Consider the following 23,465-nt stretch of genomic DNA (forward strand, 5'->3'; position numbering starts at 1 on the left):
ATGGCGTTGGCAGGGTAAGCTTTGCATTCATTTTAATGCATGGACGGTGCTTATGATGAAGAAGAAATGACCACAGGACTCTTGGGGCTGCAGCCAGGCATTAGATCCAGGTCGATCCTTCGCGTCTCAGTATAGTTAGCTAAGCCAATGTACACTTCATTTTAGTTACCTGCCCTGGAAACGCAGGCAGCATCCAGGAGTGGGTGTAGGTGGGTGTGAATTAAAAATCACCTCTATATAAGGTAATTTTTCCTGGCGCACACACACGAGTAAGTTTTACATGATCTCTTTTATTTCTTCTGCAGAAAACATTTGTCATAATCATTGGATACAAACAACTTGAATTCCAAGAAAGATCAGTGCTCAAATATAGGTTTATTTTTTTTTTTGTTAGCATTTTACACTTTTTTGGGGTGGCCCAAGGTGCAAACCTTTAAACATCTCTCCACTTACAAGCTCCATGCCCATTTCCCCGCCCTGTGTGTCTCTGCTGGCACACAGATTGACGGCTCTGGACGACATGGCAATTGCTCTTCCATAATCTTGTTGCAATTGGGCTCCCCACCTTCAAAAAGTTCGACACAAATTCTCCTCGACTACCTCTCACTCAAGTCCTGCAGAGGCTTTCCAGAGGTTTTATTAGTAAATTGACCTGAACATTTAGTCTCTTGTCTAACGTGCTCCTCTTTTCTGCTGTAATCTGGACCGTGGGACCAAACAAATACCTGGTCGGACTCCCAAGACGATGATGCTGTGAGGACCATTGCTGATGGACTGGCAAGAGGACCGCCAGCTCATGCACCAATTGCACATTTTGGAGGCGGGAAGCCAGAAACACCCGCTCAGGAGGCGGCATTGTAATCTAGAACAAAATGTTCCTTTACAGGACCATCAGAGTCGTTTGGCATTATTCAACTCAGTGAAACAAGAGAGCAATCATCTTTAAAGCCAAAACATCTCTCCCATGATAAACCGTGCACATCCCACTGATGTCCATTTGGTGCTCTGCACAAGATACATGCTACTGCAGAGGAGCCCCGGAGGGTGGGGGACACCTTCAGCAGTGCTCTGTTCCAGAAACTCGTGAAAATTCTTGGGGGGGGGGGGGCATGCTTTCTCTTAAAAATCAAACAAACCAGGAGAAAAAACCAAAACAAAAAAACCTCGCTGTATCATTCAATAAATATTTGACTTAAAATCCATTTTGTGCTTTTGGGTGGCATTAACGGACTTCTTTCGGATGCTGAATGGGGAGACAGAATGCTCTTTGTGTAGTTGGGAGCAGGATTCACCATGGCAAACCTTGGTACTGTCATCAAATTTTAATTTAAAGTGGAAAAAATGCTGACGTGTCATCAATAAGCTTAAAATATTAAAGACATTCAAAAACCCCAAAGCACTTCTTCTCTGTACAATATTGGCGAATATATATCTCTGCTCTGTGATTTTAAAACATGGAACAATTTTCCTTTTTCTCTTTGCTATATATAATATATGTCTTTCAAAATACATTGTCAGTATTTATATCTGAAAAATACTGTACAAAAAAAGAACTTCCTATAAGTACTCTGTAAAAACATTAAACAATGTCAATCATCTCTCCTTTTGGTCAATAGTAAACATGTACGCAGATTGGAGTCACCACAGTTTGAGACACCACCTCGCCTTCCAAGACACACCAGTGTCGCTGACATTCATTTTTCGGAAGTCCGCTTCGAGAAGCATACAGACAGTCCAAAGCAAATCGAGAGTAAGCAACAGAAGCCCTGGAATCATCCATTTAAGTGGCTCAAAAATGACACCCCTAGGGAAAAGGGGGGGGTGACAATCGACTGAACTGATTTCAGAAAACAGCAGGTGTAATTAACAATATATATATGTATATATATTCCAAAAAAATAATGGGGAAACCCAGATGTTAAGCCATGGAATTGTTCCAAGTATCAGGAGGGATGTGGGAAAAGTGAAGTGGGAGTAAGGGAAAGGGAGTACGGATGAGGAGAGAACCCCAAATCAAACTTTTCAGAAGCCAAAAGTTCTTCCAGGACATGTGTGTTGGCACATGTAAACGAACCCTTTGCTCTGAGACCTGCATTTCCCTCTGCGTCTCTGTCCTGGGGATGTGCTGGGCATGCTCAAATGCGTTCCTTTAAGGTTGGTTGGCTGGTTGGCTGTTTCGGCAGGGAAGATGTCCTACACCCACTAGGACTACTCAGGCAGCATGCTCTAGCGAACAACAGGATTATTGCTTTAAAGTACAGCCGGTGCGAAGCCCCACTCTGCTCTGTGATAGTATCTGACTGATCTGGGGTTGGCAGAAGAAAAAGGAAACTTAGTAGATGGCAGTGAGGTGAAATGAGGGACCTAATAAAGCTAAAGACCACTTTGAATCTGAAGACAAATTTCACCAAAACTGAACATAGGAAAGCCACCCATCAACGAATCGAACTGCCCGGAGGGGCCCAGTCATCTCGTGCACCTTGTCAGCATGGCAGCTCAGAGACTGGACAGGAAAACAGCGTGTGCTCCTGCGAACTGAACTCTACGTCCCCAGGCCTCACCAGGGCCCTTCTGGGATTCCAAGGTGAGGGTCCTGGAAGAGCAAGTCAGCTCAACCGTGAAGCTAACTTTGAAAGGGAAGGCATTGGCGAAGGCGGGTCAGGGGAGGAAACCCCACGAGAGGGCTCCGGAAGTCCAGTAAAAACATGGCACCTTTCCTCTGTTGGGACTAAGTGATGAAGAGGGGACTTCTTTAAAACGGCAGGTGCAAAGGAGCACACACACACACACACACACACACAAGCACATCAACGTGTGCATGCACGCGCATGTGCACACGCACACACATACTCACACACAGATGCACATCAAAATGTGAGTCGAGTGCGTCTCTGCCTCTGGTAAAGTGCTGATGATAGAAAGGTTGTTTGGGTGTGGTGCTATCAGACAGGAAACAAGCTGTCCTTCTACTCAAGAGCCAGCCCACAAAAATGCCACCCTACAGGGGCCCGTGCCTGGCTTCATACTTGGCAAGTATGTTCTTGCATTTGCCCAGCTCCTTCCGCAAGTCAGCCACCTCCTGGCGGAGCGCCGAGTTCTCCTTCTCCAGGAACGAGGCCCGGATGGCGATCTGATTCTCCTTCAGCCTCCGGGCGTCTCGCGAGCGCTTGGCTGCCATGTTGTTCTTTCTGCGCCGTGCCCAGTACTTGTCATCCTGCTCATTAGTTACAGAAGGAAAGAGAATGAGGATATTAGATTTCAGCAGGGCTCAGGGTCAGCCCGGGCACTGGCAGCCTTCAGGGTTGTGCTAAGGCCCAGGCCCAGGTGCTTCATGCGTGTCTCTTGCCTTGCCTGTTTTCAGGATGTTCGAGAACGGTCTGAGTCAGGGTTTCCGGCCTGTCAAAAGAGGCCTAGGTGCCCAAGACCAGAGACTGAGAGCAAGGAGCTCACCTCCCACTCTCTATGGTACGACACACGTCTTCTCTCGCTTTGCTTAAAAACGCAGGCGGCTTTTTCTTTTAAGCACACTCAGGTGCTTCTGGGTACGAGTAGAAATTAGTGTCATGTTTTGGGAAGGTGATTTGGTAAAGTTGCTACTGTTAGGTGCCCTCAAAGTGATTTCAACTCCAGGGTACGATGTAGAACTTCCCGTGGGGCTTCCTACGCTGTCCCCTTGACGGGCGCAGATGGCCGGGCATTCGCCCAGAGCTACTGGCTGGGTGCCAACAGCCAACTTTGCACTTTACAGCCAGGTGCCTGCTGGGGAACACCACCAGGGCGCTTTAGTTTGGGAATATCGATCAGTTACATCCACAAGCCCACTGATCCAACAATTTCACTTCTAGATTTCATCGTATAGCAAGACCGGTGCACATGCACGGGACATGGGCACAGCGTTTTTTCTTCCAGCAGGGTTGCAACAGAGCAAGAGGGTGCAACTCCGCCTAACGATTCATCAGGAGGAGATTTAAGAACTATATTGTGATGGGGCAGGAGAAGGAACATTCTGCAGTTGTTCAACGTGAGGACCAGCTGGGCTGGACCATGGTCACCATATGCCACCCTGTGAGTGGAAGCGATGGCAATTTGCGGCTAACTAGGCCGGGCCTCCCTCTTCTCATTTTGATTGACAAGAAAAAGAAAAAGATTATGATGAATCCATAGAAAATGACGCAGAAGGTTCTATACCGAACTATAAACAGTGGTGCTTCTAGGAGGAGGGACGGGGGCCAAGGGGAGGCAGGCTCTTTAACCTTTTACTTTATGCCTTCCTGAATTATTAGATTATATAATGGGCATGTACACTTCGGTAATTAAAAGTAGAACTTCTTTTTTTTAAACCCTTCAATCCGACACCAATCAATGCATCACTGGTGGATAGCATTTAAATAATTTACTCTAATTTCCTGGAACTGTTCCCTGGGCCTTAATTAACCTGAGGACTACTTAACTGTGGTCACTGTGGACCAACCACTCCTTTTCCCTCATTGCTGCTCCCCCCTCGCCTGAAGGAAGAGCTTCCTAGGAAGGTTGGGAAGGGCAGCTCCTTTGAGACTGTGCAGGGCACAACTCTAGCCTGAGTTGCTAGAGTTGCTACCTGCTTTTTGCAGCAACCTGCAGGAGCAAATCTCTTAGTTCCAACACAGCGAATACCTGCAGGTACATGCCACTCAGAACAAAGGGGCGAGGCTGTTCTTACACACACACACACACACACATATGCACACGCACACGCGTGCGCACGGGTGCCTCCCTAGGCCTCCCAGGGGCAGCTGGGGCTGGAGGAGGTCACATGGATTGGGGCCAAGGCTGCAACGAAGACCCCAGGTCAGGGCCTGTCCCAGCGCCTGCTCCTTACCCTGGGGGGGGCAATTGTCCTGCACAAAGACAAGGTGGTGTAGCCACTCCATCTGCCTGTTCACAAGCTGGCACTGGCATCTGGAGCACCCAGCACCCCAACTTCCTATCCGTTTCACAACGACATGAGGAACAAGATTTGAGAAGTATTTCCAGAGAACCTGCTCTCGGCTCTTCCTGGGGAGGAGGCTGCACTTCGGAGAACACCTGCACTTGGGGGAGGAGCACATGGCTGTTGCGGGAGCCATTTAGTATCTGCACAAGGCAAAGGGAGCCATGTGTAGCCATGCCTTTGAAAGGGAGCCGGAGAGATGGGGGTGGGAGAGAGGCCAGCTGGGGAGAGGAGAGAAGGCAAGCCAGGAGGACCCCCACTCAGTGACATCACAGCGCCAAGGGGACCTAAGGGCATTGCAACCACAGTGATGGAAATGGTGTGTGACTGCTGTAAACCCAATGCCACCCCCTCCGGACTGCCAGGAAGCCTACCACAGCCCGAATGTTCCAGAGCCCTGCAAAGAGCGGCCCGACGGGATCCAGTGTGGAGCCTGCACACAGGGTAGCAGGAGCCTGGGAGGCGATTGGAACCAAACCTGGCAAGGGACAGGATGTGGGAGCGAGGGTACCTCCGAAGGCCACGGACTTGGGCATCTGTGACAATCCTGGCTAGGCTTGAAGGGTCAGGCAGTCACCAACTGACCTCAGGAGAGCAAAGACCTTCTCCCTCTCTTCTCCTCCCCCTGACCTCACCTGCCCATGCATGCAGAGAAGAGCTGGCAAAGGTGTGGGTTGGGGAACGGCTCAGGTGAGAGCCAGCTGGGAGCAAGGGTGGAGTGGAGGATGGAGCAGGCAGGAATGAGGACAGCCTGAATGTCCTGGGCTAGAAAAGCCAGCGCGGTTCCCTTGACTAGCCCAGTGTGTGTGGAGGAGAGGAAGCAGCATGACAGGCCCTCTACACTTCTGCTCCATCTCCCGGGCACTACCCGCCACCATCCAGCAGTGGCCCACTCTGCACTGATCCACTGTTGACCTGAGCATCTCCTGTCCAGGGCAGCCTCCTCCTCCAGAACCCCTCTGACAGGCCACACTTCCCTTTCCTTGCTGGACTGGAAGCTCCACGGGGCCGGTCTGGTTCACCTGGTACCCCCCAGCCACACTGGTGGGGGCTTGGCCCAGCCTTTGAGCAGTATTTGCCAAATAACTAAATGGACATTGAAAAGTCTTAAGATTAAGTGATGTGGTAGTTACATAATCTTGTCAATTTGAGACTTAAGAGTGAAGGGGTAGAGTTCAGCCTATCAATCAGGTCACAACTTGATGATCTCATTTGGAGGTGCTAAGGAGATAAATAGATCATTGGAGGTGGGATACACACACACACACACACACACACACACACACACACACACACACACACACTCCCTGCGAGATATTCCTGTTGAGAAGACACATGGAGCTACGCTTAGAGCCTGGAGCTGGAGGAGCCATGTGGAGACCCACACCAGTGCTAAGAAGCTTACAGTGCCACTGGATCCACAAGACTTCCCACCCACTGGCCTGTGATCTTCCTGCATTTGGCATCATTGTATGTGTTGCATGAGGGTGAAGAGGAATTTATAGATTGGTATCAGACATATGGGCTAATATCAGACTTATGGACTTGATCTGGATGGGGCTGGGATGTTTTCTCAATATTCAATTGCTCTTGTATATAAAGCTCTTTCTTATATACATCTGAGTGTCTATGAATTTGTTTCTCTAGTCAACCCAGACTAACACAAGTGGATTTTCCTGTATCCAGGAATGCCGGTATCCAGCTCTTGGCTCTCCTGGGAGATCATGCCAGCACAACTGAAGTGCTCAGGCAGCTGCAGGGGAAACCAGTTGGGGTGGGGTCTATTCTACTCAAGGCAGGGTGCCCCTCTCTTTCTGGGGCCCACAAACACCTCTCCCACTAGCTCAGTGCTCACTGCTGGAAGGAGGAATATGGTGAAGGCCCTGCTTCCTGCTTCCAACCAGCTTGCTGCCTGTGACCACAGCCAAAAACACCCAGGCCACACGGCAGGGGAATGCTCCTGCTGTCCCCCACCCTCTAGGTGAGCAGGTCAACCCCAGCCCCGGCTAGCCTTACCATGTGGGATTCCAGCACAGTTGGTTTTGCCTTGGCCTCTGGGTTGCCAAGGTTACCTGGATTACTCAGTAATCCTGCTTCTGCTCTGGGCCTGTTAGTGTGGGAGTTCTGAAGGCCCGACTGGAAGTTATACCTGTCCCTCCGAGGCATCCTGTCACACCGCTGCCCTCTGTTCAAGGGCAGATCCATGCTGGATAGGCGGCCTGGTCTGCTTCAAGTGAAGGCTCTTAAGTACAGATAGACCTGGACCACTAAGAAGACAGGACTTTGTCTAAAACTGATGGTACAACACTTCTTGATACGACCCAACTACAGGGTTATATGGCATGTGGATTATGTGCCCGTAAAACTGCTTAATTAAAGGAGAAATAGGGAAAATATCCAGTTGAAAGAAGTGCTTTAATTGTCCAATACCTCAGGCTGTGCCATCTCTCTAGTTTCTCCATAGTCGAAGCACCAGTTCCCTTAGGAAAGTGACAGTGGAGATGCCCAAACTCCCATCCAAGGGCTCCCTGGACAGAACGTCTGGCTTTCTGGTGCTCAGACCATGAGCCATCCTTTCCCGATTCTCAGGATAACGGCTACTGACTTATGTACCACCCGAGAGCCCCTGCTGTAGTAGCCTCTGTCAGGACCGACATGCTACAGTGACTTTCAGGAAGCCAGAAGGCTTAGCATCAGCTAGACTGGACTCTAACCAGCAGTGGGCATCTACATTCACCCCGTTGCCCCTCCATTTCCTCAAGTGCAAGAGGTTACTTTGCACTCACGAATCCCCAAGATCGCCTTAAGACAAGGCACCCGGGGTGTGTGCGTCATGGAGAATGCCCTTGGGCATGTGGGCAATGGTAGTGACTTCAATCTGCTGGGCACTTCAGCTACCACACCTGAGCTCTCCCCCTGCTCCATGCTCTTTCTAAATAAAAGCAGGAGTGACAAGTCAGTTCCGGCAAAACAAAGGAGTGTCTCTCTCTGCGAACCACATCTGGGTTTGGATAATGGGGTCAGAAGTGAGGAAACACAATGTTATGGACAGAGACTCAACTCTCTCTGGTATCGGTACTGTTGGCAAGAAGCACAGACTAACAAATCCTCTACAAGCCAAGGTTAAGCACACACCATTCTATTCTGGACCTGGTTTAGATGTGGTAGACTCTAGAGCTCCAAATTCTCTTCTCAGGCCTCATTCAGTATGTCTGATTACTTTTACATTGTATTTGGACTTCTAAAAGTAAATCTATTTTCCTTTCTAAATAATACCTCCCACATGAATGGAGTAGAGAAAAGCAACCCGGAATTAACCTTGTGTTGTGATCGTTTAGAGGGAGTAGTTATGGGCAGTGTCAGAACATCCACCAGCTTCCTTATCAGAACCCCACCCTGGCCATCCCTGCTTGGGAGCAGTTACCCAGAAACTTCCAAAGGGAGGGATAACCCCCAGAGGACTCTGAGGCCAAGATGCCTTGCCCCAAGAACGTTCCTTCTCTTCCTAACCTCGTGAGATTGGGGGTTCATTTTTGGGGTTCATTTGGGGTTCGGTTTTCGTGCTTCCTTGTGAGAGAGTTGTAGGTCTGCTCCCTTCATAGGCGTCAAAGCGCTCCCAGCATTCTGACTTCCCCCCAGCACTGTGCATTACCCAGACATGAAAGGCATGTTTCAGAGGCGCCCCGAAAGGAAGCAATGGGGGCCTAGACTCACCAGGCAGGACAAGGAGTCAAGTCCCGGGTCTTTCATTCGCTAAATGATGTGATCTTCCTGGGCTCACCCTTTCCCAAGCCCCTGGGTCCCTCTCTCCACTTGCCCATAAGCCTGAACACCAGTTCCAATTTACCTTCAGATCGTCAGGGATGAAGACCTTGCGCGCTTTCTTAATCATAGGCTGTGGTTTCAGTTCTTCCTCAGAGAACTTGCGTTTGCGAGGATCAAACATTTCCTGGCCGGGGATGCTGGAGAGGGCCAGGTCTGCCGGGTCTGGCTCGTAACCCACTGGCACCTGAATGGTGTCCGGATCAATGGGACTTGGTGTATTGCGGTTTGCTGGCAACAGCTGACCTGGAACAACACAGGGGTTTTAATTCACAGACACTCGCTCGTGGCTCAGACCCAGTGGGCAGCTGCTTCCCGATAGGGCGGCAGCCACAGCCTTCAACTGACTGGTCCTGCTCACAGTTCTTGAGAACTCAGCAGGCGTTAGGTGTGCCATGCAGGCACATCAAAGACCCATACCCACGTGTTCAACGACGGGGAGGAAGAATCTAAATTACAAAATATATGCACTGATTTCTTCTTAAACCGGGGGAGAAGGACTGACACGCAGGTAGCAACCACGGGCTCAAAGACAATGGTGGTGAGGATGGCAGAGGGCCAGGCAGCATGTTGGTCTACTGTGCACAGATCTGCTGTGCGCTGGAGACAACTATGTATCTCTACCCAGTGCGCCCCGAAGAGCCTCCTCTACACAGCACGATGGATAGAACGACAAGAATTTGACCTGAAAAGTTTTGGGGGATTTTTTTTCTTAGGCCAGTCGAGGAGCTGATCCCTTGATGACCAGTAACTAGCAAGTTGGGGTGTTGCAGTGCAGGTGCTGGGAGGGAAGGAAGCACCACGTGCCTTTGGAGGAGCATGGAGGGATCAGGACCCGACCCGGCGGAGGTAAAGACCCTTGCTCGGGCTGACAGGCACTTGGCACACTAGTCTTGAGACAAACCTCCACGAGCAGACACAAGCATTCCAGGCACAGGGAGGGACGCGATCACAGGTTGTATTTCTGGAGACCAGCAAGTAGTCCTGAGCCAGAGAACAAAATGGAAGGATGCAAGTGCAAAGGAGGTGCCCCGGAAGGTGAGTCGTGTGGCCGCTGGGAAGGCCCAAGCACCCCTGAAGGATGCGGCGCAGGGAAGTAGCACCGTGCTCCAGTGCGCAGAGGAGACCGGAGCTCCACGAGGAACGGGCTGTGGGGGGCAAGACTGGAGCCAGGAAACGGACACGGGGCTGGGTTGCTGGAGCTCACAGACACACACACACGCGAAGAGTGCCGATGCAGACGGGGAGGAGGGAGGAGGCTGGAGAGATGCTGTGAACATTCGAGAAGATGCCCTGGAGGCGCCCAGACCTCCACTGAGGGTTGCCCCGGCTGAGCTGGACTCCTGGGATGAGCACCGTTCGCAGCATAACGTTTTCTTGCATTTTGGAGCCTGTCCTGCTGGAGAACATAAACTGCCTGACGGACCACCAGGTTTAGGTTGGGAGCTCCGAGCCTTTTCATGTCATCTGAATTTTACAATTGTTCCTTCACACCCAGAGAATCATCTGGGCTCTGCCTGGCCCGGCCCCCTCTTGTCCACGGGGCCAGTCGGGAGGCCAGCGTGTGAAGTGTGGTTTAGGCGTCAGGGAAACCTGCCCCAGGTTGAAGCACGGAGCCCATTGGCGTGGAGTCTAGCGGAGCGGTGAAACCGCGATCGGGTGTTCTGGAAAGGCCCCGGTGGGGAGCTGGCAAGACGACTGCTCTGGGTGACCTTTCAGGTCGTACCTTGGCTTTGAGCTGGGCCCCCGAGGCGTTGGCAGCAGACAGTTCTCATTAGCCCAGCTGCCGCTCGCTCCGCGCCGGCTTCCAGAGACTGCTGAGCTGGGGAGTGGATGGCGTCAAGCTAGATTTGATCGAGTGCCTCCTGACATTGCCTCACAAAATGGGCATTTTTAAAATGTTCCCTTTAGAAACTTTTCTTTGAACTTAATAACAAAGTGACTCAACACCCTCATTCCTAGATCAACCACACACACACATACACACACAGTTGATGCTGCTATGTAAAAGCTTTGGCTCTATTGCCATATCTATGTCCTTCAGACACACACACACACACACATTGTTGATGCTATTATGTTAAAAGCATTGGCTTTGTTGCCTTATCTATGTCCTTAAGACAGACAGACAGACACACACACACACACACACACACACACACACACACATTCTCTACCTACTCACATGCTCTTTCCTATTCCAACTGCTCTATGTTCACCCCGCTCCTCACCATGGTAGCTACTTCAGAGCTCTGCTTCCACAAAGAGTATTTCTCATTTAATGGCAGCCCTCGGAGATGCTGGGCTCTGGCGTTCATTCACGGACATGCTGACAATAATGCGCTCCATTTAGGCGGAAGCCTTCCCTGCATTCTTCCCCCCACCCCAGCCCCCCCACAGTCCCAAAAAATTAGGTCAGCCCTACCTGCAGAATGGAGCAGGCAACCAGACCCTGCAGGGCAAATGGCTTCCCCAGTGCCAAACAGCCCCAGGCCAAGCACCCTGGGGACAAAGCCAGATTCCTGCCCCTCGGGCACTCTCACACCATTTTATTAATCTCAGTTTTCTACTTCATGGACTCTGCAAGATTCCTATTTTCCTTCTTTAGGCCCAAATGTCCATTAATAGTGTCACTGGGCAATAGGAGAAGGGCTCCTAATAATTTCCCCCCTTCTCTTTGACAATATTTCAACATGGTCATAGAGCGTCTCAAGAATGCACCATGCCAAAAAAAAAAAAAGAATCCACCATGCCATTAACTGTCTGAGTTGCAAAAGATGGTCCTCGAAAAGTTGCAACCGATGCGGAAATGTGCCTCAGCTTCCCCTCCTCCGCTGCTCTCCCCAGAGGCCAGCACCCTCAGTTCAGTGGGGACACCTCAGACCTCAGTTTGTACCTGCAGGTGACTTAACCCAGGAGGATTATACCACCCGCACACCTTGACTTACTTTCCCAGAGGCTAGTGTGCCATGTCCCTGCTTCGTGTACACACAGCTCCTCCGCTCTTTCTGAGAACGATTACCTCTTGCTGGCGAGCTGATTCCGATTCACCTTGATGCCGGAGGACATATCAGAGCTGCCTTGTAGCGTTTCCCAGGTAATATCTTTGTGGAAGGAGCACCGGAGGGGTAGTGGCTCAATTGCTCCGCTGCTAAGCACAAGGCCTGTGGCATTCTACTTCCGTAGAGACTTACACCCTAGGAAACCCCATGGGCCATCTCTATGCTGCCTTCTAGGGTGGTTGAGTCAAAACCAGCTCAAAAACCACAGTTTGGGTTTTGTTCATCTTTATAGATGCAGACGACCACGTCGTTCTCTTTCAGAGTGGCTGGTGGATTCGAACCTCCGACATTTCAGTTAGTGCGGTCCAGCGAGCGTGAGCGCTTACCTGACGCACCAGCAGGCCTCCTTCCGGATGACTCTCGCTCACTGCCCTCGAGTCAATTCTGACTCTGTATCATTACAACAGGCCACACTTCACCTAACCGTTGCCCGACCGCTGGATTTGAGGAGGTGTCCAGTTTTTTTGCTTGCACTGCTGCAGATGAAATTCCTGGTAGGGGGGCTGTTCATTCAACGGGCGTGTACATGAATTATAAATATATATTTTCCAAGGTCCTAGCAGGTTGTCCTCAGAAAATGTACCTACTGACCATAATTAAGGAAGGGGCATGTTTTCTCCCAACTAAGTGCTAATTTAGAATAATACTGTCACTCTGACACGCACAAATACCACCTGGGTTTTACTCGGCACTTCCCGGCTTACTGGGGGTTTATTTCTTCTCCTGGACCCTGGCCTGTGTCTTAACAACCGCAGCCCCTTCCTCCCTATTCCAGTGTAACAAGGCTTTGGAGGTGAGCTCTTCCTTCGCCTGTTTTATGCATCATGACCCTCGCCTCCCACTCTTGTCCGCCGCTTCTCCACAGAGGGTCAGCGGCGCTGCTCTGCTCTGTAAGTGGCCCACGAGGCAGAAGACTCAGGGGCCGTGGGTTTGGTCTTGCTCGTAATTTCACTCTGCATAGATCTTACATCGCGATAGAGAAATAATCACTATCAAATTCCCTCGGGGCTTCTTGTATACCTTCTCTACCCCAAATCTCTCGTTCCGGCCCAGTCATATGGAGATTTGGTACTGTTTTCTTTTTTTATTATTTTCTGAAAATCAGAAATGTGTGGGAACCGCTCCAAAGGGCACTTTTTGTCTCTGCTGAGATGACCGTGTGGCGTTCTCCTGCGGTGGTTCCGTCCAAACCTGGGGTTCCAGAGGGCAGGAAACCATGTCCAGCACGAAGACGCCAGTTTGCCCGGTTGTGGTTTCTCGTTTCTAAAAGCTTCTGGAGGAGAGTCACTTCCGTAAGGGCCCAGGCAGATTGCTGGGGGAAAGGGAGGAACAAAGGCCACACGGAAACCTGGAAGGAGATTCGAGTTGGGAGTTGGCCTCCGCTTTTGGGACGAGTTGGCATGACTGAACTTCCCAAAGGTATGGCTGAAGATGGGCTGGTTCCCTCCCTGACACGCGGCACCGAGCCCAGTGGGCTGTGCTCAAGGACCAAGTAGCCAGCAGTCGTCAGTGAATGGGGCAGCAGCAATCTGTGCCTCCCTCTTCTCCAGCCAAGTGCTTAGCTCTTTAATTTTATGGCCACATCCAAGTCACGCCCTGTGGTGTCTTTACTACTTCTACCTCCCGGCGGCTCCTTTCTGTAGCCCCGGCCTTCTGGGCGTGCTCCTCCTCTGGGCAATTAGACATCCAGGGCATTGGGCCGGCATCCGTGCCCGCAGACACGCGCCATAGTCCAGTGTGACCACTGGTGAGCAGGAGCCCACGGATGAAGACGTTCTCCGTGGAGATGGCTGAGCAAGGGAAGAGGCCTCTGGTTTTGCCTGAAAGGTTCCTGATGGGAACGGATGGGCAGATCCGCTGTGATTCAAAGTTTGCTTCCTGTTCCTCCTCCTCCTCCTCCGGGTTTTGGTGTCTTGGCTTATCTAGAAGGAGACCTGGTGGTACAGTGGTTACTTGTTTGCCTGCGATCCTCATGGTCAGCAGTTCAAAACCACCATCAGCTCCTCAGGAGAAAGACTGAACTTTCTACTCCCATAAGCAGTTATAGTCTCGGAAACCCACAAGGGGTTGCTATGAGTCAGCATTTGGGTCCTAGCTGATCAGAATTGCGGTTGGTAAGAGTCCATGTCCCTCTCTTGACTGCCCCCCTGCTTTCAGAAGTGACCCACCATCCAGGCCCAGGGCTCGCTGACTGCACTACCAAACACCTCTGCCCCTGAAAACCTCTTAGGGTACAGGGAGCTCCTGATTCAGTGCTAGCATTCTTGCCTCCCTTGGGGGAGACCCTGGTTTGATCCAGCCGGTGTGCCTCACCCGTGTATCAGTGGAGGCTGGCATACTGCTATGAGGCTGTGAAAGAAGGGCAGACCTTCAGGCTAAGAGTAGAAAGAAAGACCTGACCGTCTACATTTTAAAAAGTCAGCCAGTAAAAGCCATGTGGATCCCAAGTGTGCGTGGAGTCACTGCAGGGGAGACATGACGGCAGCTAACAAGGAACACTCCAGGCTCAAGTGGATGCTCACAGGATTTTAGAAAGCTCACGCTGAGGCCTGACTTGCAGGCTTCCATTCCAGTGGCAGGAACCTGCTATTCTGCCTGGGGAGCACTCTGCTAATGCAGCTAATGGCCAAAGGGCTCGCCCTTCCCTCGACCTGCGTTCCCCACCACGGGACTTTGCCGTTCCAGGCACAATCGATGTCCCCACCTCTTGATTCTGGGCTGCTCTTCCGTCTTACATCAGTGAACAGAAGTGGCAGAAATGACCGTGTCTGTCCAAAGCATGCACCTAAAGGACTTATACATGTTCCTGCTTCCTCCCCCTTGTACTTCTTCCCCCTGTGACCAGAAGCAGGCCCGTGCTGATCTCCTGGAACTGGGGGTGAAAGATGCATGGAGCCGGCAGTCTATGTGGTTGCTGGATGCCATCGAGTTGGTGCCAACTCCCAGTGACCTCACGGATAACAGAACACAGTGCTGTCTGGTCCTGTGCCATGCTCACAACTACTGCTAGGTTTGGGCCCATTGTTGCAGCCACTGTGTCAATCCATCCCGTTGAAGATGCCCATTTTTTCCACTGATCTTCACGTTAGGGACTTGCCTCTCCTGATAACATGCCCCCAGTAAGTGACACAGTGATGCCCCCCTCACTTGTAAGGAGCCTTCTGGCTGTGTTCCCTCCACGTCTGACTGGTTTGTTCTTCTGGCAGTCTCCGTGATTCTAAAGCCTTCACTCAACACCACCGTCCACAGACAGTTACGCGCTCTGATCTTTCCTTCTGCACTGTCCACGCAAATGAAGTGACTGCAAATACCACGGCGGTGTCGGGCACCTCTTGGTCATTCAGGTCACATCTTTGCTTGTTGACACTCTGAAGAGGTCCTGGGCCTCAGATTTGCCCAGTGCAAGGTGTCCGTTGATTTGTTGACTGCTGCTTCTAGGGGGCTTGGTTACTGATCCAAGTAGAATGAAATCCTTGCCAACTTCAAGATCAACCTAAATCACCAACGCCCTGGATTTGTGCGCAAGTCTGGCCAAGATCAGCTTCACGACTGATCAACCCATAACAATTCCAAGTGAGAAGCACCAGGAGAGGACTCCATAAATGGTGTATGTGTGTGTGTCTATGCACGTACACGCCCCTTCCCAGACACACACAATGTGGGAGTCATTGAGTGGCATGGAGGGTTAAGTATTTAATTACTAGCTGGAAGGTTGTCCATTCAAACCCACTCAGGGGGCCTTGGAAACCAGCTGGGCAATCTGTTCTGAAACGCATGGCCTTGAAAACTCTACGGAGCAAACGTGGACTTGCCGAGAGTTGGAATCTACCTGACAGTAATGAGAACAACGGCTTAGAAAGGAAAAAAAGCATCATCACCTTGCCTTTGACCGATGGCAGCATGCACACCTGCTCCTGCACACGCCTTTCCTGGGTACCCTTCACACAGCAAGCAGAGGGTGGCCCAACACACAGACCTCTGCAGGTCTTGCCACATCAGAACATAGCCAAGCCTGTCTATTGCCGTGCACGGCACAATTCCAGGAGCACTGGGGTGGGGGTGGGGTGGGGTGTTGGGTAAACAATGGACTCTAACCCCAGCTCAAACCCATGAGCTGAGCGACACAGAGAAGGCTGTCTGCCCCCATAAAGCCTCAGAAACCTGGTATAGGGCCACTATGAGTTGCAACCCACTCAATGGGCAGGCTTCCTTTCTCCATAAGCCTACCCATCACCCCTTCATTCTGCTCCTCATATAGCCCAGAGTTGACCTCACCCACACCTTCCGGTCTCTCCTGGTCTCTGCGTGCCTGGTCCTCAGCACCACTGAGGATCACCATGGATCAGAGTCAATGGCAACTAACCACAACGGGATGTCGGCTCAAACAAATGCCACCTCCAACCCTCTGACTGCCCCTCCCACCCTTGCTGCCACCAAACCACCTGTGGGAGCCACTATGCATAAGTATCTTCACCCACAACACTCCGGCTGGTCTGTTTGGTGGTTACTGCTGCCCTCCCACCACCACCGTGCATGCTCCTGGTGACAGGGCCCTGGGAGACTATGTAGCCTCACATAAAAACTCCTTATACCTGAACAAGCACTGTTTTCAGATGCCTGGACGCTTTGTTTTCCATTCATTTTTTCTATTTTACAAATCATCTACAGGCGGTATCTTTCCTATCAAAATCATAAAATTCTTAAGTATCATTGATATTCATTGACTTTGCTTCACTTTGCACATACGAGTTCCGGAAGCTGTGTTAAGTACCAAGGAGAACATGTGTGTCTGTGCTGCTCGAAAAGAGGAGAGGAAGGAAACAGGAAAGAGGAAGAGAAGAAAGAGGAAAAGCCCATCATGTGTGTGTGTGTGTGTGTGTACCTCATTTTGCCCCCACACTCTATAACTGACCAATAGACCAACCTGGCCGGACTCCGGGCCTCAGGTCTCAAAGGGTATGCCTGCTGCCTCCCTCTGAATGCCCTGTTGGCAGAGAGGGGCTGGGCAGCAGGGGTGTTCCGTGAGGGGAGAGCGGAGAGGAAGGGAGAGGAAGGAAGGGAGGGATTAAGAAAGCAGAGCAGGACAAAGAGAATGAAGGAAGGAAGGAAAGAAAAAAGATGAGCAATGTCAAATCCAGGCACGTAAAGAGGGAGAGGAATGAAGAAAAAGAAAAGGCTTAGTTAGCCGAGGCTTGTTGCAAAATCTCCTTCTGAACCAGGCAGCCCTGACAGCCAGCCACAGAGAATAATCTGTCCTCGTGTAATTTGTCACAACTAAATGTTTTCTTCAAGAGTCCTCAGCCTTATACCACCACTGTATGGCTTTTCAAAGCAAAACCAAACATACACAAACAAAACAAAGGAACCCAGACCACACATACACAGACGAGGAAGAAGAGGCTGTCTGTGCTGGTAGAGCTTCAGTCTCGGAAATCCAGGAAGCAGTTCTGGGTCCTGTAGGGTCTCTGCAGGGGTGGCGTGGGGGGTGTGTGTGTTTGGTTTCAGTACACGAAGCCGCACACATCCTTGGCGCCCACTTCTCACACTGTACTCAGTAAGTGCTCAATACCTGACTACAGGACAAATATGCTCTGCTGAAAAGCCCACTGCAAGAGCCCTTCAGCTGAAGCAGCTCTTCACCAGCAACGCTCCTCAGCTAGTGACAAGCTGTCAACAGAACTACAGAGACCATGGTATGCCCCGCCAGTTTGATTCATTATGTGCAGGCATGAGGGTGGCCAGCCTGGCGCTGGAAGGCAGGCCTCCCCAGTCTCTGAGTCACGACCACCTAAGTGTTCCAGAACGAGGTCCACTAGGTTCACAGCATTCTCTCATTTAATTCTCACAGTAACTGTTTGGAATGGGGAGCTATTATCAGACCCATTTTCCTAATGTGGAAATGGAGAAATAGAAGACATTCAAGGTAAACCCAGAGATGGTGAGTGTGGCAGTTACAGAATCTCTTGTCAACTTGCAAAGGGGTGGAGTCTACCCTGTCAATCAGTCCCAGCTTGGTGACCTCATCTGGAGGCGTGAAGAAGATAAATAGCTCACTGGAGACTGGACACACACTCTTTCGGCTTGGTGTTCCTGATGACTAGCCACATGGAGCTCTGCTGATGGAGCCGGAGCCCTGGAGCTGGAGGAGCCACGTCCAGAAGACTCTCCCCCCACTGGCCTGTGATCTTCCTGCATGTGGCATCATTGCATGTGCTGCATGAGTCTAAAGAGGAATTGATAGACTGGTATGCAACATAATGGGCTCATACCGGACTTACGGATTTGACCTAGACTGGGCTGGGATGTTTGCTCAATATACAATTAATTGCTCTTTTATATAATACTCTTTCTTATACACATATGTGTGTCTATGAATTTGTTTCTCTAGTCTACCCAGCCTAATGCACTGAGTAATTTGCCCCCAAGTTATCCAACCAGCCCATGGGGAAACAGACTCCCTCACTATCTTTCTGATTCTAAAACCTATACAGTGTTCACCGTGTGCAGAGTCCCTGGGTGGTGTAAAAGGTTAGTGCACTAGCCTGCTAGCCTAAAGGCTGGAGGTTGGAGTCTGCACAAAGGTGACTCGGAAGAAAGACCTGGAGACCCAGTTCTTTGAAAAGTTGGCCATTGAAAACATGAGGAGCCCAGTTCTACTCTGGCACAGATGGGGCCACCATGAGCTGGAATTGACTGGTTTTCCCCATCATGCGAAGGCCCCAGCAGTGGGGGGCTAACTCTTCCTCCAGGGAAAGCAGGGGGCTCTCGTTCTGAGTAAGAAGGCAACGCACGTCAGGATCTAGGCCGGAGCCTGATGTGTGTGCAGCACCCCACTGAACCATCACCCCTCCCCACAAGGGAGGTGCTGTGACCCACATTTATGGAAGAGGAAATAGAGGCTCAGAGCGTGAAACCACCTGCAGGAAGTCACACAGCTAGAGAGCTGGGGGAAGGGCGGGTGGAGGGTCTCCAGTCAGCCAGACCCAGATCCTGAGCCTGCTCTGCTCCCTCTTGACACCCTCCTACCCCCAAAGGGGGGAAAGGGTAAGGAAAGGGAAAGGGGGAGACCTCTCAGGGGTCCACAAGGCCCTGCCTTCCCAGCCTAACATGTTCTTGGACGGGAGATGGCTTCCAAAAGAGGCAAGCATCGCCTCCTGTCCTGGACAGGGTGCTCTGGGAAGCTGCAGCCCTCCAGCTGCAGGGGAGAGGGGCAGAAAGGCTGCCAGCCTTCCACCTCGTCCCCCTCTCCCCCTTCTCTCACTGCCCACAACCCTCGTCGTTCCCTTCACTCCAGTGCTCCTGAATGGCAAGCTGCACCCGACAAAGCTCAGGTGGTGAGGGTTCCTGGCAGTGTCTAGAACACTTTCCTGTGGACGTGGTGTTGTCTCCGAGGCAAAATGCGAGTGGCGTGCTCCACGTCTACACACTGAGATGATTAAGTATGTCAGCTCACGCTTGGTGGGACAGACTCGGGGCGCAAACGGTCAAGGGCTTGGCAGGTAACTGAAAGCTTAGGAGCTTGTGTCCACGCAGAGGCGCCTCAGAAGAAAGGCCTGGTGACCAACTTTGGCAACAGTAGCCATTGAACGCCCTATGAAGCATGGTTGCACTCTGACGCGCGTGGGGCTGGAGCCCACTGGCTCTCCCACATCGCTCGGACCCAGTGGGACCCGCTGCCTTCTGCCTCCTCTGCCAGTGAGTGCAGTCAGCACAGGACCATCCGAAGATGGGGCTCACTGCTGCCACAGCACTTCAGGGTGCAGAGGGATAGCCCTGTGGCCCAAAGGTGGGGACGGAGGGTTGTCAGAGGAAAAAGCTGACACCCAGCCACTCACATCCTTGGCCCTCACTCCAACCCACATGAGGGGCCAGAGGAGGAGGGAGGGGAAGGGGGGGCCCTCATTTCCTCTTCACAGCAATGATCAAAGAATGCTGGTGATAAAGCCAGACAACAGGAGGCTGAGCCAAATGCTGGCTCACTGCAAGCCTTCAAAGGACCCTGCCTCCCAGTCCTGTCTTCTGAAAGGGCAGAGCTCCAGCCCCAGGCTGCCACTGGGGCGTGGGTGGCACAAACAATGGCCACTGTGAGCTTCCCTGCGGCTCCACACCCTCGAGAACAAGCACCAAGGGGCCTGCAGCTGCGGGGGACCAGGTGGAGACTGAAGGCCCGTGTTGGCCTCACCAGTCCTTCCTGAATGCCCCCTGCTCTGTACACACACAGGGTTGACAGTCAAGGCCATGGGCAGGGGACTTTGCTCTTATGAACACCCTGCATGGGATCCAGCTCCATGGTCTCTCACAAGCCCCCTGGTGCCTCATAGGGGTGGGGGTCAAGATGGGTGCCTCTTACATATGGAAAACTGGAGCCACTGAGCATAGCAGTTCCCTTAGATCCACCAGGGTGGGGCTCTCTTGGTACCAAGCCCAGACAACAAGCTCTTGAAAACCAAAAAACCTACTGTCTATTTCCAGTGGCCCTTCGCATTTTGAAGGAAAGCATGCACGTACCACCCGAATCGGCACCACCCAGGCCCCGCAGTCCCTTCAAGAGTCTGTGCAGGTGAGGAGGTGCAGGGCTAGCCATCAGAAACCTGCTGCGGTAGTTACATAATCTGGTGTCAGTTTGGGACTTGAGAGGATTAAGAGTGAAGGGGTGGAGTCTAGTCTGTCAATCAGACAGATTGCTTCTGTGTGGGCATGGCTTTCTCCTGAGGATTCTGGGAAATCCTGTATTCTTTCTTGGAGGTAGGAGACACTATCTCTCTTGGCTCACTCCCTTGGAGACTCTCTACTGACAAGACACATGGCACTCCACTCGCTGATAGACCCCTGTGCCCTGGGAACTGGAGAAACCACATGGAGACCCCTGACAGCTGAGATGCTTACAACGCCACTAGATCCAAAGACTTTCTACCTACTGGCCTGTGATCAACCTGCATTTGGCGTCATTGCATGTCTTTCATGAGTCTGAAGAGGACTTTATAGATTGATATAAGACATATGGGCTATTATCAGACTTATGGGCTTGGACTAGACTGGGCTGGGATGCTTTCTTAATGTACAACTGCCCTTTATATAAAACTCTCTCTTATACACATGAGTTTCTCTGGATTTGTTTCTCTAGTCGACCCGGACTAACACACCTGCACTTTGCAAAGTGCTCTGGTTATGACACGGTTGGCTCTCCTGCAGGCAGCACCCACTGGGCGGCTGTGGTGCTGATTCACAGAGAGAGGCGGGAGACTAGCTAAATGACTACGCTTGCCGCGACGACGCTCTATGGACTCAGGGGCCCACAGTCCACTAAGTCTAATGCAGTGGTTCTCAACCTGTGGGTCTGGACCCCTTTGGGAGTCGAACGACCCTTTCACAGGGGTTGCCTAAGACCATCGGAAAACACATTATTTCTGATGGTTTTGGGAACCGAGACACCGCTCGTCGACAGGCAGGAACGCCCACGTGCAGATACACCCACATCCGAGTACCTGGCGTGAAGACTGTTACCCATGCTACACCGGGCTTCAAGACACAATTTCATTGATTTGTAATTAGAAATAAATATTTCACAATATATAATTACATATTGTTTTTGTGATTCATCACTATGCTTTAATTATGTTCAATTTGTAACAAGGAAAATACATTCTGCCTATCAGATATTTACATGATGATTCTTAATAGGAGCAAAATGACAGTTATGAAGTAGCAACAAAAGTCATTTTATGGTTGGGGGGTCACCCCAACATGAGGAACTGTAATAAAGGGTGGTGGCATTAGAAGGGTTGAGAACCACTGGTCTAATGCAAGCCCCCTGACTCCTGACCCTCCCACAGTGGATACCGTCTCCCTCTGACTCCCCTCAAACTGAATGCCTATGCCATTTGGCACTGGGCATATGCCAGTTTGGACTCTTTACGAGGTTAAGAGACTCCATTTTATCTATGAAGAAAACAGATGAGAAACCTTCCTAGGGAAAAGGCCGCTTACTCTCTTGCACAGGGGATGATTAACAAAGGCATGTTGATTAAAACATTCCCTTGCTTAACCAGCATTTACTGGGCATCTACTTCAGGCTGGATTCTGAGAATGCACGGAAAAAAAATGCAAACACGAGAGCAGACAGTCTGTGGGCAGAGACAGGTGAGCAAGCAGATGATCATTGTGCAGGGTGCTAAGGGCTATGGGAGAACTTTACACAGGGCCCACTGGGTGTCAACTCCTGCACACCAATCCAGAGCCCAGCAGGGAGTGCAGGGGAATTGGCCCATGCTTTCCAGAGGGAACTGGCATCCTGGCAGCCTTGCAAGACAAGTCAAGAGGCGGAGAGAAGAGAATCAGGGCCAGTACAAAGATGTGAGAGAGAATACAGGGGCCAGGCAGGCGATCAAACATCACTGGCGGCACTGGAGCTTAAGGGCAAGAAGAGGGACAGCAAGAGTTGAGGCCAAAGAGGAGCCTTTGATGTCCAGATCTCATCTTCAAAGAATGGGGGACAATTGATGGATTTAGACAAGGGAGTCACTACTTGGCTGGGTGATTCAGAAAGATTGCTGTGGCAGCCGGGACGGGGAGAGAAACACTGGAGCCAACCCATGGCACCAGCAGAGGATCGGGGGATCTGAGGGTTATTGAGGAGGTGGGATCCATTTGTGTCGATGGCCAAACTGGGTTTGGGGGAAAGAGAGAGAGTGAGAGATTGGGGGTAAGGCTCACTTTAGGCTTCTGGCTTAAAAAGCTGGGCTGGCAAGTGGTGGCAACATTGACTCCCGTGGAGAAGATGAAGAGTAGTCAACATGTTCATGGAAAATGCCCGCTAGCTTTTAATTGTATCTTCCCATGAACTTGTGAAACCCTCTCGTGCAGTGGCCTATGTGAGTGGTGGGTGAGCAAAGAGGAAGACCCTCGGCAAGATGAACAATGAGCTCAAGCACACCTAAGAGACTGAGAATGATGCCAGACCAGGCACCCTTTCATGCTGGCCTACGGGGCCACTTGGCCTAACAACACAGGCAGACTTGACCTCGAGAGGGCTGCAGGGACCTGGAAAAGCTTCTCACACAGTACAGGGCAGAAGAGCCACCTCAACTGGACAGATTCAGTCATCTTGAGATCTCATCAAGAAAAGATACAGCACAAAAAGGTAACCAAAGGAAAGGCCATGGGCAAACAAGCAGCAGAAGAGGGCTAGGTGGAGAATATTTAAGAGAAGCCAGGAAGGTAGGACGTTAACCAGTTCTTGGGCAAATGTGTGAAATGGGTCAGACCGAAAGAGACAGTTCTCCGATGACATTGTTGGTTCCTCAAGGGCAGGCCTTGTTCCACCGCATCAAGGAGCTCCATTAAACACACGAGGAACAATAAGGTTAGACAGAGCAAGGTACTTGCTCAACATCAAACAGCCAACGAGTCGAACGAATCTACCTTCAAATGAGGGTTATGTAGCTGCAAATCCCTAACTTGATATTCACATTGCTACCCCCACCCAAGTTAGCAATGGCCAACTTTCAAATAAAATAAAAATAAAACCACTTCACTGTCATTTAGTCGATTCCAATTCATAGCAACCCTATAGCACAGGGCAGAACTGCCCCTGTGGGCTTCCCAGACTGTAA

The 23,465-nt window shown here is 51.1% G+C and overlaps 1 protein-coding gene across 2 annotated transcripts in view; it reads right to left on the reverse strand.

Annotated features, from left to right (window-relative positions):
- Nucleotides 1-270: 270 nt before the first annotated feature.
- HLF (HLF transcription factor, PAR bZIP family member) overlaps nt 271-23,465 on the reverse strand; it is a 62,736-nt gene continuing 39,541 nt past the window's right edge. The window contains exons 3-4 of one of the 2 annotated variants that reach the window (XM_004707034.2): nt 8,817-9,037; nt 271-3,214 (exon numbers count right to left, since the gene is read on the reverse strand). In XM_004707034.2, coding sequence (XP_004707091.1) covers nt 2,999-3,214; nt 8,817-9,037 — 437 coding nt within the window. In that variant the 3' untranslated portion in view covers nt 271-2,998. Of the gene's footprint in view, nt 3,218-8,816; nt 9,038-23,465 lie in introns of both variants that reach the window. The other variant, XM_045299833.1, reaches the window with a different exon arrangement.

Source organism: Echinops telfairi, unplaced genomic scaffold (genome assembly GCF_000313985.2).
Source record: "Echinops telfairi isolate 266 unplaced genomic scaffold, ASM31398v2 ScPeMD7_7458;HRSCAF=8496, whole genome shotgun sequence".
Taxonomy (NCBI): Eukaryota; Metazoa; Chordata; class Mammalia; order Afrosoricida; family Tenrecidae; genus Echinops; species Echinops telfairi.